Genomic DNA, 19,425 nt, shown 5'->3' on the forward strand with positions numbered 1-19,425 from the left:
ACTGATTGCTTACTACTTAGCCGCCGGAAGTTATCTTTATTCTTTAGTAATAGTATGAACAAATAGGTAGGATAGGTAGGTACTAGGTATAATATATATTATGTTATAGTATTTACTAACCTTATCTAAGATAACTAACGGTGGTTCAGTTATCTGTATTCATTCGCGAATTTGGTCATTCTTAATTCTTATCTTGAATAGGTAGTGGTATGAATAGGTAAGTACAATAAAAGAAATTTGAGTTTGAGTAAAACGGTAAGCCTGAAAATTTAATTTGGAGAAGCTACGAAGGAGTATCAACATGCATCAGCCTCCGCAGGAATATATCAGCAATTAGGTAGCCTCAACTTTTTTATCCATTAAGTGGATGATACCAAGCCTATGCGTAGGTAACTGGACAATAGTCGTAGGGCTTGTGGTAAATTTTTAGGATGAAGGAATTTATAAATCGTCTTTCTATTATTAATTTATTGTTCTATGTTATTATATTATGACGTATAATATTGGATTGAATTTCCAATGGCTAATATAGGTAATACATGCATGGTTCCATTATTTTTGTTTAGGCGAAGACTGACCAACAGATTGTCTAGAAATAAAATATTTTTTCTTATTAAAATCAAATTCTTATCTACACAATGGAAAATAATTATTGTAAATATATTATGTTATTTACCTAAAACCATGAATAATGCTTCTTGATCTCATTCCAGAATTTGCATTAAACGTCGGTACCACTGGATATGTAAATTCACCGCTTCTATTCATTGTCATTTGTTTTGGATTCATCGTGTTTGCAACTTTTGAGCTTTTTTTATATTTATACCACCAATATTCGAATGCTAACGTGAAACAAGCTAATCCAATTCCAACAAATATAACAATGAAAACTCCACCTATATATAATAAACAAAAATATCATAATACAATAGATATAAATATTATATAATTTACCTAATTTCGTGTTATTGCATTTTAATAGGTACTAAACCTATTGGCCTATTGGTATAGTGTAATATATTATGTTAATATAATATACAGGATTAAGTGTTATCCGTTGTATGAAGTACGAATGTGAATCCCAAAACTCATATTTACATATCTACGTATAGGTATTATACATAAGTACGAAGGTATTATAATAATCATTGGGTAGGTATATATGAAATCGAATATACCATGTATCTGCGAAAACAGGGTACATTGTATAATTAAATTACCCACACTACTCAGAACCCCATACATATTTCTGAACTCTGTTTGCGGGACATGAAACTAGGCGAATATTGGATCATCAATCTCCCGCAGAAAAAATTCTAAAATATGTATTGGGTAATGAGTAATGTAGGTAACTGTGCTATAGAGTGTACCCAGTTTTTGCGGAGACACAATAGATATATTTGATAATTATTTTTATTATAATTTTTTTTTTAGATGGAACTAAGACTAAAATAACGTATAAGATATTTTCAAGCATGAATAGATTGAATAATACAATAGGTTAAATAAGTTCTGTTGTATGGGATATTGGGATGCTTTAAGCAAAATGTTCATGCTTATCCCGCGCAGCTAGCCTACCCCCAAAAACTATTTATAAAGTTATGTACAGTACTACAATCGGTAGCTGTCTGGAAGTAAATGACTATTATTTCGAGTTTATCCTACTACATAATTAAATTTGCTTTTAGCTTATAATAGGTATAGGTACTACATAATAGTAATATACCATTTATTTACCTACCTACTTATATATTATAAAAGTTACAAATCAGAATATTCATGTATGATATGCAAATAAACATTAGATATAAAATTTAAAATAATTGTTCTATTAGATCGATGGAGTTAATTGAACATTACAGTCGTTAGTATCTACATTTAAGTATATACATATAAGTAATAATTAAATAATGCATAAACTTGTAGTCTGTTTTGTAGTTTTGTTTAGTTCAGTTTAGTACTGGTTAATAATTTTAAATATTAATACATTCGCTGTGCCCGTCAGCTGTAGTAGTCGACATACCGAGCATTTTAACGGTGCACTTGTCGGCTATATATCCGACACCTAGATATTGTAGCGGTGTTGAAAGTGCTTTAAGCGCACGGTGGAGACATTTCTATGTTCATACGTACATTTCTACTGAAAAGACTTATTATTTTCGTCGAATCCATTTATAAATTCCTACCTACTTTTGTTGGGGTTTTTCTTTATTGAATTTATTTGTTTTTTTCAAGACGTAGGTATATGTTGTATATATTTTGAATAGGATATTAATATTATTGGTAGGTGCGTATTTGATGAAAATACTTTTAATTTATTACTTAGTATCATACTGTGCTTTAAATAGTGTTTAGACGTTCCGCGTGATAAAAAAAATGAATTTTAATTATTTTAAGCATAATATAATATGTTTTTATGAAAGGTACTTTTAAAAAAGGGTGCCGATTCTCATCAACTATTTATGACGCGTCAAACGTGCTACCTATAATTTTTTTCTGACGCAGTGAATGTGTTAAGTAAAAAAATGTATGACCTATGTTATGGATACTGATGCCATCAGATTGATTATCTTGTTTTTCACATTGTATTCTTTCTGGGTTCAGATTCCACCACGTCTCTTTCAATTTTTCTAATTTTCGTTTATTGAGTAATAATAAAATTGCGTTATTGAATTGATCTTTTAACGGAGATCCTTGTTGAACAGCAATAGCATATGGTTTTCTAGAGAACTCATCGCCGACCATTTGTAAATGGCAATCGATCATTACTTGATATCTAATATCCGTGGCATCTCCTAAAATAAAAAATATTCTTATTTCAGTGTTAAGATTTCTAATACATTCAATATGACAATATGATATTATTTGACTATAATTTATAAAAATTATAAGCAGTATGTACGTCTTAAAAAACGTAATACCTAAGTAAGCGAATCCTTCACTAGATGATTTAGAACTTTGAACTCTTTCAATGGCCTCCTCTAAAGTGTTCGGTAGTTTAGCTTCTTTCATTGCTTGCCACATTTTTGTGTATTTATCACTTACTGGATAATCCCAAACAGCTAATTTCGCTCGCTCCACTTCACTCAGACTGTCATTTAAACTCATATCTTTCCATATTCTAAAATTATGTAAGTGTTTAATATAGTCAGTATTTTGACGTATAGTGTTTTTTACGTAACATTTTAATACATTTTAAATAGGTATCTATGATCTATCTATCATAGTTATACATATAAAATAATATATTTACACAATATTCAGCGCTAGCACACCTGTATATTATTATTTGAAACAATAATTATAGCGTGGCGCGGTGTCTGGCTTCAGTCACTGATGTGCTCTGAGTGCAGGCACCGGCCGGGTTCTAAACCAACCGTACCCTTCCCCACAGTAATAAACCTACTAAATAATTCAGGCTAATGACCTCAGATGTCGAAGCCATAATATCTTAATTTAAAAAAAAAAAAATATTATAGTGTTTAATACATGCATGGAGCTAAATTATTTCTAGGATATTGAAAAAAATCACTAGAGTACCTCATACCTACTTAATTATTATGTTTTTAATTGATTTGTGCCAACTAAATTGTTTAAAATAATCACTGTTCGTATCAATATATTATTATTTTGTTGGCACGGTCGTGCTCCTACGGAACGGAGATCGGCCCGATGACTCGGGTGGAGAGTAATATTGGGAAATTGGGTAACAACTTAAGCATATGTTTATACGAATTAATGTTCTATAAGTGTATCGGGTATTATAATCAAACAGGTGGATATATTAACATTTTTAAAAACTATTGCTACTCAACTCATAAAATCTTGTTTCGATATCAGCCATTCTTTGAAAATAAGTCATTGCCGATGATCCATTCAGTGGAGCGTATTGTATTTTATATTGCTTAGATAAATCGTCCAATGATTCTACTGGAGTGTCCAATCGAGAAACTGTTAAAAAAGCTGCTAAATTAGCAGTATAAGATGCTATGATTATAAATCCGAAAAGCCACCATGTAGCAGCAACTAGTCTACCCGAAAGATTTTTGGGAGCTTCACCTCCACCCTAAAAAAAATGGTAAAACAAAACAATTCCTTAGTTTTTGTAATTTAATTACAAGTTTCAATGACAAAAATGTTATTTAGACGAAGGTGGTGAGCTAAAAAATGTATAAAATAAAATAATGCTGGTTTTGGATATGATTCTCTGTGGTATACGCTAGCGTTACCGACTGTTCACTAACGAAGTTGTTACTTTACAATTAGATACTGTTTTAGTTTTTACATAATAAATTAGTTTTAAATATTTAAATAGTGATATTAAACTGTAGAAATTAATTTGTTTTACATTTAATTTGTTTATTATTATTGAAAGTATTACCTGTGGAGTCAAAGAAGTCATACAAAACCATAAGCATTCTTTTAAGTTGAATTCTCTTTTTTCTTCGTCATCTTTATATTTATTTCTGTTATTTTGGTAACTATATGGGCTCCAGCGATCAAATACCCACATCAAAAAACTAATATGGAAAATAATCATATCATGAGATCACATTGAAATTGTATGTATATTATATAATATCTACATCTACATATTTAAACATATATACGCGCTTGTAGATTTGTTACATGTGTGTCATTCACCTGGTGAAAAAGTAAGCTCCAAGTATACACATCCATACATCGTTTTCTAGAACTGTAAGAAATTTAAACAACGAAGTGGGCGTTTGTGGTTTTTTCATTAAAATCGTTATTCCGACTAAATCATAATAAGGGACCGTAAAATCGACAACATTTTCTCTCTCAGCCATAACTGATAGAGAGCCCAGTGCAATATCAGCTCTCTGAAAAATTGTATTGCAATAAAAATGAATGGACGTTATTATTTTAAGTTATGTACCTATACCTTTTCGACAAGTTCTTTAACCATTCCGTTCCACTGTCCATTTTCGTCCATATTACCTGAAGGAATAAAATATTTTATATCAATAATGAAATACAATTCTCTCTGGTTATATTATTACGAGATTTTTATAAATTTACCAAAATTGTTGTCTGGCGCTATATAAATTTCGTACTCAAAACCAATTAATTTTCTAATTTCTTCGATTAAATCAATACAATAACCTTTAAATTTTACACCTTTACCATCTTCGTCATCAATTTGTATCATAAATGGATTTTGCTGAAACAATTTATGTATTATAAATTATACCTAATATAAAAATGCAAAATCATATTGTTTTGAAAAATAATATTATTGCTTGAATTAATACTTATTATTGTAATAATAATAATAATAATAATCATAATTAATATATTATAGAAACCTATTTAAGAACCGATTTTGGTCCGGCGCGTTCTTTCCCGGGACAAAGTATAGATCGTATATATATGTATATTATATTCGACTGAATTTACCCTATACAATATAAAATAAATTTATGTATACTGTATAGCTATGAATATTATTTACCAACACAGTGACTACTCTGTATACAGTGACGGCGGAAAAATGTGTCATATTTGCTGCATCTTTTACAACGATCGGTGAATTAAGACTTGCCTTCCACGAGCCCACATTTTCGGCGCTTACTGATTGACTGTTTAATACTGTAACTTTTTCTAGTCTCATTGTAAACTCTTCATAACTGTGTCCATTTGTATCTATTAAAAATGGTGCGTAGGAGGGTGGTTCTGTCATCTAAACGTTATGAACAAAATTTGATTAGTAGGTGAAAACAATTATTATTGAGTTTTTGATTTTTAATCACTCACATCTTTTAAATATCTTCTTAAATCGACATTTCTTCTTGGGAGTGGATTTTCTTCATTGTATTCATCGCATGTAGTGTAAGTTACATTAGTTGGCCATTCACCACTGTTCATCATCGACCTATAAAATATATTAACTAAAATAAAAATAATACATTTTTAAACGTTACCTAACCTAACATTATAATATAGGTACATTTTAGATAATTGTATTAAAACATAAATTATGCTTTAATAGCTGCAATGCGTGTAGACTAAACTAAAAATTAATATATATTCTGTATTACAAACTTATATTAATAGATAATAATCATCAAGATAAAATATTGTACTTATAACAATTATATTATAGATTTAAATTCTGTTAAATTATGTATTAGGTAATGCATTTGAATGTGTATCACGATTGCAAATATTGTTATACCTGATTGCTAACAAGGATCGATAGTAAAAATCGAAGTAAAATGCTGCTTTCAGCTCTGGAGTTGATGTTAAACCATATGTAGTTCTTAAATTTGATAATCTTTCTCGACTTCCAGCATCTGGCTCGGGTTTTACGAACAAAATAGTAGCATTAGAACAGCCACATTTCAGCGATCCTTTATCCTATTCACAAAATAGATATTTGATTTAGCCTTTAGTTTAGTGAAATAGTTATTCAATATTGATACAGTGATCCATCGTAATTTTACACATAAAAAATATTGAATATAATAAATTAAGTAACATAAATTAAGAAACTACAATTAACTACTGTGTATCTTGATTTATTACTGACTATATAACGTTCTATAATATTAATATGTTTTATTGTAAACGTGTATGAACAGTATATGCAGTGTATATTATATAGGTATTGTATGTACCTACGTGTGATATTCCACAGAATTAAATTTTTTATATAGTTTACCAAATTATTAGAATAATAATTAGTCGTAAGTGGCGATCTCCCAACAGTCATTACCAGTTATCACACATGCAAAGTACAAGTGTTAGAATGTATAATATGTATAATTTTTTTTTTTTTTTTTTTATTGAACTTAAGCCCGGCGATTATGGCCATTAGCTGTTGTAGGGGTTATGAACTGTGGTAGGGGTAAGGTTGGTACAGTAGGTTGATTTTACGATTGTTTTAACGGTTGTTACGGTAGGTAGCAAACACGTGTATGTGTGGCAAGGTTTTTAACTACTATGAACCCGGGTGGTCACCCATCCGGGAGCTAGTAGCTGTGGCCGTTACTTACTCCCAGTCGCATTCCGCGACTGGTAGCAGCCAACGCTCCACGCCAAGCCACAATATGTATAATGTATAAGCGTTTATTCGTATATTATATTTTAAACTTAGTTTATCTGCAATAAGGGAAATTTAAACAGATTTGAATTCACGGTGAAGTCTACTCGGGAATCCACCAATAAAATTGTATTAGATATCTTAAGAATTTAAAAATTGTGAAAAAAAAATTAAACAAGTTTCAAAGTCGGTAGATCTTATTAAGTAGATTTCACAAGATATTTTAACCTTTACAAAGTTAATAATATTTTTACTAACTGCATATTATAATAGTTTAATATATTTTATATGTTAACATGAATGTACAAATTAACAACATTGTTAATCTGATAATTATTTATTTTTATATGATATTTAAACGGCTTCAACGTATCAATATAAAATAATGACTGTATAAAATACATTTAAATCATCTGATTTAATGTCTTGATTTTCTTGCCCCCTCCTCTTCGGAAACTGTCGGTTCTCTACCAGGAAAAAAGGAAAAAAAGTCTAAGCAATGAGTGGCATTAATGGACGATTGCTCACTTCAAAGCTATCGCATGTAAATGTCGTATTTTTATTTTTACTTCATTAACGATTAACGTGATTGATAATTAACATAGGCATATAATATACCTGTCCTACCCTTAAACACATATTATACTAACTGTGCTTCCTAAGTATAGATTGCATACCACAAATAAAAAAATTAAATAATAATAAAAAACAAAAAAATCATCTGATTATTTAATAATATGCATTGGAGCATATAAATATTTTTGTTCACAAGTTGTATATTTTTTACCTGTGTGATGACATGCCAGGCATATTTTCGTCCAAACAATTTATTGGAATTCGCGTGGTCCAAAACCGATTTAATGATTGATAATTTTCCCAATACAAAAAAATTGACTATGTCTACATCACGGAATCTAGTCAAGTGTAATTTAATGCTGGTAGTGTCATCGATAGCAGCTATAATATGCCTAGTCGGAATATTTTGTAGTAACGATTTATACTTGTGATCCATTACTAAAATACACAACATTATCAAATGTATTTAAAACATTAATATTTAATTACATTAAATATAACTACAGCTAACTGAGTATTATATTATTATGGGAAATAATAGAAACTATTTTTAAGGTATAAGTACTCCAATATATGTATGTAGAAAATCAGGTAGGTATATTAAATTAAAATAGATAGATACTTGGGTATTTTAACATAAAACGATAGGTAATAAGTATCATTATATTTACGTGTTTATTTTAAAACTATTATAAGTGTCTTAGAGCCTAGAGGTTATATACCTATATTTTTGTTTGATAAAATCAATGTCACCCTATTCTGTAAATCAGTGGCGTATTTAGGTTTTTGTCTAGGGCGGGGGAGGGTATGATTTTATCCAGTAGCCTTTGAAGTTAGGATTCTGAACATTTTTTAATATTATATATAAACTATAGGGGGATTAATACCCTCGATCACCCGTAAATACGCCACTAAATGCAAAATGTATTCAATATTTGCTTAAATTAGTATCTATAATAGTTATAAGTTAGTCTTAAAAAGCATAAATGATATTGTGTCGGGTGGTGCTGCTGAGTGCCTGCCCACAAATGTTAAATTCTGTTACTTTATATTATATTAAATATCCTATTTGCTCATTGTACATAATGTTGTATAGATTGTAAATTACTTAAATAAATGAAAAAAAAAAAAAAATGATATTGCAGTTGCGTACATTTTTCTCTGGTTAGTTTTTACATTAATTGAAATCTTGTGATATCTATAATTCAATTTTTAATTTACATTTCATTAAACATAATTAAATTGTACGATATGTATTTATAAGTGGTCCAAGTATAATAAATATTAAATACTATATTTGATATTACATATATTTTTATTTTTGTAAAACTATTTTAAGGACTATTATCTCTAGTATAAACCTTTTAATAACAGAAAAACTACTCGTTCAAATTTTGAACTAGGTACATACAATTGTAAAAACAATTATCCACTAAATAACTTATAGTAAAAATGAGAGTTATCATTTGAAAAAACAGAAGTTTGCATCTCCACAGGACACTCTTTAAGTTTTTATAAAAATATCTCAAGAATTTGAAAATATGGTTTTACAGTATATTTATAAACTCCAAAAATCAGAATTTGATAATATAAATGAAAAATGGGAGTTGAGCATGCTTGATGATCACACTGTACCTATACACAACATAAGTACTTATATCGAGCGATTCTTTTATCAGTAAACACTCATTATTTCAAATAGTCATCCTTAACTTTTTTTTAAGTTTTTACTTTTTTGGACGACAACATACAGTTTTAATTTTATATTCCAAAGCAGAATATTTTTCTCAGTATTTCGATACATACAAATCAAATTCAGGACGATTAGTTGAGTTATTAGTATTTAACGTTTAGACAAGTGGTGTAGTGGACCAACTTTTAGCGTTGAAGTAACATAAGTTAATACAGAAGTAACCCCACAAAATGTTGGTACACTACTACGTTCATCTAAGCTTTAAATACTTATAACTCATAAACTTATCATCCTAAATTCGATTGTTATGTGTCGAAATACTCAGGAAATTTTTCTGCTGTCGAAGATGAAATTTAAAACTGTGTTATAATTCAAAAAAGTAAAAACTCATAAACTTAATTATAAGGATAAAAAATATATTTAAAATATAATTTTGTAATAAAAACATTGTTTTGTAAAGACTTTTCAATACTTCAATACTTCAAAAACATCAATACTTTTTGAATAATGAGTGTCCTACGTTAAATGAATCACCCGGTATATTTTCTATAATTATGTTAAGACATATTTATTGAAAATAATAATCTAATCATTTCTATTCTTCTTGTACATTATTATATTACGTTTTTATGCAATCCTAATATACTTTTTACATTACATACCAAATGTATCATCAAACATTATGCCAGCATTTGTTATATTTTGTGCTACCACAATACTTCTTACTATTTCTGGTATAAGGTCTGCAGGTGGACTTATTTGTATCAGATATTTTTGTTGTTCTCCGTCTAAATTTCTCCATTGTCTACGAAAAAAAAAACGGGGTAGTTAATATTACTTTCAGAAAATAAATTTGAAATTATATGATCATGAAATATTAGAGACTTTAGTTTGGCTAGGATTGCTATGAAAGTAATGTAATATATTATTGTTAAAAATATTTTAAATTATAAATTTGAGTATCATAATTTTTTTAACAATTTATGTATTAGGTACAAGTTCTTATAACTTAAAAAGAATAAACAACGGATAATGCTATACATTTTTTGATTCCACAATATTATTTTGAAATATTCGTATTTTTCATTTGTTACAAGTTTAAGATATAATTAATTCTCGTGAAATTATCATAATTATATGAATTAAGGAAAATAATTGTTTAAACAACTTATCAAATTGAGAATTTCAAGGTTTCGATATTAGAAATGGACATGTGTATTTTAAATATACATTAAAAGTTATTTTCTTATATGTCCTATAGGCTATAGGTTATATGTACCTATATTGATTATTTTTGGGTAAATCAAGTTCCACTAATGTGGATTTTTTTAATACGATCATTATTGCAGTCACGTATACAATTTTTTATTATTAAAGTTAACTAATTACCTTATATCACCAGTTTGTCCATATGATGCACTGACAGTAGGTAATGCTAAAGCAGCAGTAAACGATTTCACAGCTTCTGATGCAACCCCATTAATTGTTGTGTCAATGACCAGATGTGGTGGTTTATTGTTGCGAATTGATGCATTATAGTTTACACAAACTAGATTTTATAAACAATATTTATACATTTAGAAAGGTTAATCAGTTTCACCAATAGTTAATTTATGTATAACGTTCTTTTGGAAAAAATACAATTTTTTGAAATTTATATTTATAATTTTTACGAAAATTTAAATTATTAAGCACATTATATTTGTACATAAAAGACGGAGTATTGGAGAGCAAGAAAAAAATAACGAGTTGGAGAGACTCTTCCAAATGGAGTGGCCTTCCATAGACCATGGCTAACCTGACTGGGAAACACGAACAGCTTATTGTGAAAATTGGAGGATTTGATAAAACGGTCTTAATGGTAGATAGAAGAAGAAGATAATTTGTACATAAATGGTACCTAGGTCAGGGACGAACGCAGAAAAAAATTTCGGGGAGGGGTTCACAAAAATATACATTGTAGGCCAAGCAATTTGTTTTTACTATTTTTGATGATATTACGATGGAGGGGGTGTGAAACTTGCTTCACCCCTGACCTAGATATTCATTGGCATGGTATTAATTGGTAATGTACAATGTACATTGTACATATTATACATACATGATTGTACCCATGTATATTGTATATTGTGTATTACTAAAGTTGGTTATAATCATATCCCGACCAGGTGGTTGAATTGAAAAAAAAGTACTAAACAGGCGAAATGTGTGTTTCTGAAGGCTTAATGACTCTTATGTAATTATGAAAAATTAGGAAGGGACATTAAAAAAAATAACAGGTAGTCTTTTCTCTTGCGTACCTACCTCTGAAGTATAATCACTAAAAATATGATAGATTCTAAAGTGTGTTTTTTATTTAAATTAAGCGTCTTTATTCTTGTGACTAGGTACTGACTTGTCAATTATGTATTTACGATATAGTTAAGTAAACTTTATTAGTTTCTTTAATTAAACCATATTATTTTTATAGCTATGGCAGTATTTAAATCACTTTTCCTATTAAAAAAATATATCTATTGAATTTTTATACTTTGACATAATATTATGTTATTTTATACAGATCACAATAATTTGATAGACCATAAATGTATTTATGAATAAATTTATATATGAAGGCAAACATTAAACGCACTACAAAATATACTAAACAAACAAATCAAAATTGATTTTTTCAACATTTATATTTTGGTATTAATTTAAGTTGTATACATTTAGTATGAAATAAAGTCAATTTTAGTATTTCGTTTTTGTTATTATTTTATGTTATTTTATAGATAATATCAAATATTATTGTTTTAAAAATAAATGATAATAAATATTATGATAATGATTTGATTTATGGATGTTCAACAATATATTTAACAATATGTAAGTTTAACTATTTTAAAATACAATATCATACGTGTTTCTAATATAGATGAAGCATCGTCTCCGCCAATTTTCACAGAATATAAACCATCAATCATCAGTCCAACCCTTGGATTTCTTCGAATATAATTTAACGCCACATTCAGAGTATCTTCGGCCACTTCGTTAGTTCGGTCATTTATGAAGACTATTGGAATCCCGAAATTAATTTAATATTTTATAGTTTAGTTAGTAGCAAAATACATATTTTTTATATTTACATTTTATGTAATCAAAAATTTACTCACGGATATTAACTGTCTGTACATTTTGTGACGTTCCTATATCAAATAGAGTATTAATCCATAGTAGAATTGTTATTCCTCGAATTGGTCTGTACATGGTTAACATCTTACTACAATTCAGAACTAAATTATTTTCGTTTCAACAATTCATAAAAAAAAACCTTTTTCTTAAGAACCATTGTTAACAGTCGCCCAGGGATACGTTGGTCAAAACACCATTAAACTTAAATGAATGCTTGTCTTGTGAAAATAAATCAAATTAAAACTTCATTTTTACTTTTTAATATAATTAATTTTTTTAGATATAATATTAAAGAAATATAGAATAATACACGACGCTCTAAAAAAATGACTAAATTTTAAACTAAGTATCTTAAAAAAAATTTAATATTTTTATTTGATAAGTTAATTAAAATACTGGGAATCTTAATTAAATACTTGAATCAATGCCGTATTTTTTGGGGGTTTTGGGGGTTTAACCCCCCCCCCCCCCCCCCCCTCCCCAACGAAACTTTTCGTATATAGTTATTGAATTTAATTTCTGAAACTAAAGGAATTATAATAATTTACTATGTTTCCCTAATAGTATGATACCTAACTATATATGATGTTTGTATTGTTATACCACTTATAGTAGGTATAATGGTATAAGCCTTGTACCATTCAACTATGGATAATCGCGAGAATACGAATTTTGTTGGCATTCATTTTGCTATGTATAATAAATATGTCACAATCGATATTTTATCGACGGATGATGATAATAATTGAGATAACTCATATTGAAGACTATACACGTACTACCGTTTTTACTTTTTACCCGAATTCGGTTGTTGAAGCATAAAGTACTAAATGCAATTCTGAACTTTTTCCAAATAAAACTTTTCTTTTCAAACTATTAGCTACATTACCAGTTTTGACTTCCACACCAGAACGCACATTTTCTACAATGAAAAGATTAAACAAATATTTACGAAACTCATCAGACCCAAGTATATAGTATATTGAAGTATATTGCCTTACAGGTCAGACTAGCTCTTTTGAGTGCACAATGTACATAGACAAATTTAAATCAATCCAGGTGATGTGATCGATCGTTTCACAAAAGTAAAAAATAATACTGCCTGACTTAATACTAAACAAATATGTTATTAACAATTTTCTCACATGTAATATTATAAACCTACATTTTTTTTTATAAATTCATTTTTTATATTTCGAAAATATGTAATTTTGTCTAAACCACTCCCAAAAATTTGTTCCAGCAACGGCCTTGCATTGAATGTATTATAAAACTAATAATTAGGTTTCATTAGTAATTTTGATTATACCAAACCTTGTTAAGTTGGTATTAATTTAATTATTGTACACATAGAAAATTTGTATTAATGTAATTTAATTTATGAATAATTCAAAATAAAATAAACATAATTTAAAATCATTGTTATAAAAGATATTTAAATCTTTACGTTTGATAATAGTTATTATAATTAATTATATTTTAAAACATAAGAATTTACATACAAAACTCATAGTGCATTGTTATTTGTTCAACCATTTTGAATAGTTGGTCAAAACTTCAAACTAACTTGTTAAATACATATAGTACCTATAATGTATTATATTATATCAAATATTTAATACAATGTTATGTGTATCGTGTTTTAATTAAATTTGAATATTATGATATATATTATTTATCATTTAAATGATTTCTGGTATTATTGAAATGTAATTATTATTATACCCAACTAAAAATAAAAGCACGTGATCAAATAATAGTTTCTTCACAATCACTTTTATTTTAACGCATATCAATTTAATTTTCAACTAATTACAACAAAATTCAATAATCAATACATACGTAGGTACACAATAGTACATAAATTTACAATTATAAATGTACGTTTGTTTTGAACAAAATGATCATTGATAAAATAATAATATAATAAATGGAATAAATGTTCAGTAAACTCGTCGAGCAAAAGCGCCACAACGCGTTGTACTGATGCCATAGCAACCATTTTCTGTTTGTGTGTGGTACACGACCGAGATGCTAGAGGTTTGCGTCAGCTTCACCTGTCAGTCTTTTCGGAGTGTTTTGCCCAAAATGACCTAAAAGTCAAGACGACCGTAACTTGTACATTTCATCTATTAATTACGTATCAGTAAGTTTATTTATTTATTAATAGATTTAAAACGAGATTATATTTAAAAAATGTATTATTTAATATTTGAATATTATTTAAAATATTATATTCGATCCAAATTATGAGTTTAATTAAATATTTTTTTATCTTAGTATTATTAACTAATTGTTATGGTATGATAAAAATAAAATATAAGTGTGATATTTAATTTGTTTATAAATTAAATATGTATATAACTTTTAACTTCATTTTGAGGATTTAAATAATTTTTAAGTCTACAATTAACATTTTTATTATATTATAGAAAAAGCAATTTTTAGTTATTTTTTCAGTATTTTAATATAAAATATTATGTACAGTAAAATATAATTAAAGGTTCAAATATTTTTTAATATTCAACTAATATAGTAAATCAGTTGAACATATTATACTGATAAAATATCTTTCATGTGATAATGACATAAATCGCATAATATATCCAACTATAGTATTTTTCTAAATTAAAAAATAAAATGACTATTCTGAAGATACAGCTTAAAAAAATTGTCTACAATTTTAAAATGTTGTATTATATAAATAGACATGCAAATTACACATTTATCAATAATCATAATTATTAGTTGGAAAAAAATGGTAAGTAAGTTAAATTGATTTTTATAAAAATAAGTCTAAAGTGTTGTTTTATTTTTTATTTAGTAGTTTTTTCTTTTACTTTTTCGTGAAGTATTCGGGAATATTCCAAAAATAACCTGTTTAAATATATTATCTATACTCTATAGTATAGAGTTTATACAACAATATAAAAAAATAATAAATCTATAGAAAACCGATCTGTTCTAACTTTGCATGGAATGTAAAATTTAGTTTGATTGAAATTTATAGTTTTTATAATATTATTAGTGATTATTATCGGAAATATACATTTATTATATTAAAAAAAGAATACAGAATGTTCTGGAAAATAATTCTGTTTCTATCATTTATAATATTATATGTAGTATACAAGTATACCTACTAATAATAATATGTGGTTAAATGCTTTAAAAGAATTGTTGACTTTCTGGTTATAAAAAACTGTATTTCACTGTGATTGGACTCAAAGATAAAAAATTTAATTTTAATGGATGCGGTGCTCTATGGAGTTCCCTTATCCATGGACATCGTATTTACTGAATATGATAATAATTCCTTTTAAACTTTATTAGATAACTGATAAGTATTAAAATTATATGAAGAGACTTATCTGCATCAGTCATATTTTCCCATGTACCTACAAAAAATCCACATTTTATAAGGAATTCAAACAAGTTTTAGAACTTTGGTTTCGACTATAAAACTCAAATCAGAGTTCGTCGTGATGATAATATTTTTTATTTATTTATGGACTATATTAAATTAGAAAATAATTTCGGAAATATCGTGATAAATGACTACCGATCATCACGATGTGCATAAGAGCTATGTTCGACTTCAATTTGCAGTAGATGAAATATAATAAATGGTATTTTATTTATGTACTTTATGTTTATGGAGTATATTGCTTTATTTTTATTGATACTGTTTATCCATTTTAGCAGGTATTTTAAAATGTTTAACACTAAAAGTACAAATAACTTTCACACAAGATTATAGAATTGATAAAGAGTTAAATATAAATATATTTGTACATCCACAATGTCTAATATTTTTTATTTTAAGAGTTCTTTATTCTCATGTAATAATACGAAACTGTTTTTATAATATGCTTTAATTCTTTAATATTTATATTTGATGTAATTCTAGATTTCATAATTTTACGAAGGAAAATAAATAGTTGAAACAAATAATAAGGATTGAGTTTTATTTTCATTGCACTTTTTTAGAAAAAACTGTTTGGGGTATTGAAAATACTTCTAAGATTTCGTTTAGGGTTTCCTTGTCAAACTATAATAAATGTCATTATTTAGTTCTCAACTTATTTGTATTCATTTCACCAGATTTTGTTTTATTAAAAATAATCTAATGGTGCCATTTAGCTCATTTATCATTTTTATGACGTAAAACGTTGAAAATATGCACTACCTTTAACTTTAAGTCATTATAAATATACAATAAAGGTAACTGCAAGCTAATACAAAAATAACATATAATACTTCTGGAATCAACTATAATATATACATTGATATAACTTATAAAATCGTATAAAGTTTTGTTTATTTTTTTAAATATAATAATTATTATAAACTAATAAGTCTAAAATTGGTCCTGCCTATTATGACATATGCGAACTTTATATTTACTTAGATACAATTTTGTATAATATACATCAATATCAGTTGGGTTACAAAATATATTAATTATATACACACTAGAAATGTAGAATCAATAAGCATACGCATTTAAAATAATTTTTTAACATTTCGTAACAAAGGAAAATACCAGAAAAATATTGGTATTAGTTTATAATTTATGACCCATAAGAAAGAAAACAAATTTTTAGTAGAAATTATTTTATTTTATTTACAATCTTGCTGACACATAATGCTCTAAATACCAATATAATTTATTATAAATTCATTGAAAAAATTCTTTAAAAAATAGGTATTATTGTACATGGTAAAATCAAACTCATAGGTAATATTTTCAATTAGTCAGTGAGAAGCAAAATCCTTAACATATTCAATAACCTACAGGATTGGCAATGTATGAGACATTTCCTACTTGTAATTTACCGAAATTTGAAAAACGTAATCGTAGATATAACTACCTATAATTACACTCGATGTGTTTTACTCTAATTACTAAACGTCGAATTCGGATGATAACATGTTATTGTCTCAAGTCTCAAACCATGATATGGGTGTATTTAGTTTTCACCAAAATAGACCCAAAGAAAAAGAAGGTGGGTAAATGGATAACGCTCTGCTGTACAGTAGGTTACAAGTGTGGGTCACTGTATAATGAATGGTATTAAATTTGAATTCAATGATAATATAATAGTATACATTGTATACGAAAAACGATACTGAGCGGTGACGATCTGTCAGTGTAGATATTTTATTTTATATTTATATTGTTATTACTTTATTATTAATACGGTAGCCGGTAAGTTGAATTAATAATATTATAAAATTACAACAAAATAACTTAAATCGTTATTCTTGGTTATTTGATAAGTAAATCCTCCAGATTTGAGCATAAAATAACTATAAAAAATTTTTGAGATTTTTTGGTTACAGAATAATCTACTTATGTGGAACCTTGTAAGTTTTTAATCCTTAGCTATAAAAGTTGAACATTTTATAAATTTTTAACTACAAAATAATTTTTAAATTTGATAAATGTTGTCAAAAATTGAACTTTAAATGCTTATAAAAAGAATTTTTCAACTGTTATTCAAGCAATATATCAGGAGTCTTATATTCAATTTTGACGTGCTTTTTGACCAAGCAAATAAAAGTTTATTGATATTTATAGAAAAAAAAAATTTTAATTTTAAATTGTCCGCTAATAGCTCACAACAAGGCAAAATATTTTAAAAATATTATCAAGTATAGGAATTGATAAAATAAACATAATTATTATGATATAAATCTCAAATGTTATTCGTTTTTGAATTACAACAAAATAAGAAAATTGCTACGAGTGAATGTCCAATGTCGTAAAAATTTGAACTTCAAACGCTCATAAAAATTTAATTTGACTATTACTATATGGAATCTTGTATTACATTTTAAAATCTTAGATTTAAAAAAATTTTTTTTGGAATTTCTCACTCAAAACAATTTGCACATTTTCGTAATTTTTACGCCTTTTGTCAAAATTTTAACTTTAAATAATTATAAAAAAAAATATTGACTGGATTTTTAATATTTTTCAAATGTCATTGTAACAATATATTAAGATATACCATATACCTATATTGTATTACATTTTCAAGCTTTTTTACCCAACAAATAAACTAAAAAAAAAAATGGAAACTGAAAATGTTCGTAAACAGTTCAAAACAAATCAATATTTTTTAAAATTTTATCGTGTATAGAAAATGCTTATATAAACAATCAGTGAAACTTTCATGTATGTACGGTAATTTGGTTTAGAGTTACACCAAAAACCAAAATATCGATTTTATCGAAAACCTATTTTGCGTAAAAATTCCCGTTTTTTCTTAATTTTTCATTTCATTTTCCTTTCAAAAACTCTAAGTACCAACTATTTTTACTTTCCTATCAGAAAAGATACTATTGAAGAAAATCCAAGCATTTTTACTGTGTTAAAAGGGGATGACAGACACAAAAAAAATTAAAGAGACACGACATAATATTATGTTGATTGTTATAATATTATGTATTTAATTAGGCTACCACTCACGAACGTTTTGCCTGTGACAATAACAATTACAAGGGCAGCATTTTAACGTCATAATATTTCAACTTCGAGAGTAAATCACATACATTGAACGATTGTTGGTATAGTATCAAATTATTCAGTATGACACTTTTGATATTTGGTTAGGTATTTTGTTGTAGACATACTCTATCTTTGGATTTAGGAAGTTTAGGAATCACGTTTACATGTGTATAGAGCGTGGAACATTCTAGTCTAGGTTTACATAGATAGAGGGGACGTAATGCTAACGGAGGGGATGTAATGCTAATTTGAGGGGACGTAATGCTAACTTGAGGAGACGTAATGCTAACCGAGGGGATGTAATGTTAACTTTGAGGAGACGTAATGCTAACGGAGGGGACGTAATGCTAATGCAGTCTCCCCTCCGGTTCTCGATACCACGGGGCAAAAAAAAAGGTT

At 27.3% G+C, this 19,425-nt stretch overlaps 2 protein-coding genes across 2 annotated transcripts in view; one reads left to right on the forward strand and one right to left on the reverse strand.

Annotated features, from left to right (window-relative positions):
- Positions 1 to 465: 465 nt before the first annotated feature.
- On the reverse strand, positions 466 to 12,610 carry LOC132942593 (ionotropic receptor 25a). Its single transcript, XM_061011147.1, has 17 exons — positions 12,491 to 12,610; positions 12,238 to 12,390; positions 10,725 to 10,884; positions 9,998 to 10,140; positions 7,854 to 8,080; positions 6,200 to 6,381; positions 5,779 to 5,896; positions 5,477 to 5,704; positions 5,044 to 5,185; positions 4,907 to 4,962; positions 4,645 to 4,844; positions 4,382 to 4,520; positions 3,816 to 4,066; positions 2,922 to 3,121; positions 2,535 to 2,795; positions 677 to 896; positions 466 to 589 (listed from the first exon to the last, which is right to left on the reverse strand). The coding sequence occupies exons 1-17, from the start codon at positions 12,591 to 12,593 to the stop codon at positions 553 to 555; spliced, it is 2,820 nt and encodes a 939-aa protein (XP_060867130.1). The 5' UTR covers positions 12,594 to 12,610; the 3' UTR covers positions 466 to 552.
- Positions 12,611 to 14,538: 1,928 nt separating this feature from the next.
- LOC132942595 (prolactin-releasing peptide receptor) overlaps positions 14,539 to 19,425 on the forward strand; it is a 122,660-nt gene continuing 117,773 nt past the window's right edge. The window contains exon 1 of the mRNA XM_061011148.1: positions 14,539 to 14,655. The gene's annotated coding sequence lies outside the window, so the exon portion shown is untranslated. The remainder of the gene's footprint in view (positions 14,656 to 19,425) is intronic.

Source organism: Metopolophium dirhodum, chromosome 4 (assembly GCF_019925205.1).
Source record: "Metopolophium dirhodum isolate CAU chromosome 4, ASM1992520v1, whole genome shotgun sequence".
Lineage (NCBI taxonomy): Eukaryota > Metazoa > Arthropoda > Insecta > Hemiptera > Aphididae > Metopolophium > Metopolophium dirhodum.

Coding starts and splice junctions, on each gene's coding strand:
- LOC132942593 (XM_061011147.1), bottom strand. CDS start 12,593: ATGTTAACCATGTACAGACCAATTCGAGGAATAACAATTCTACTATGG. Junction 3,122..3,815: donor ATCGAAACAAGATTTTATGA/GTTGAGTAGCAA, acceptor ACATAATTTTAG/AATATGGAAAGATATGAGTT. Junction 2,796..2,921: donor TGAAGGATTCGCTTACTTAG/GTATTACGTTTT, acceptor TTTTTATTTTAG/GAGATGCCACGGATATTAGA.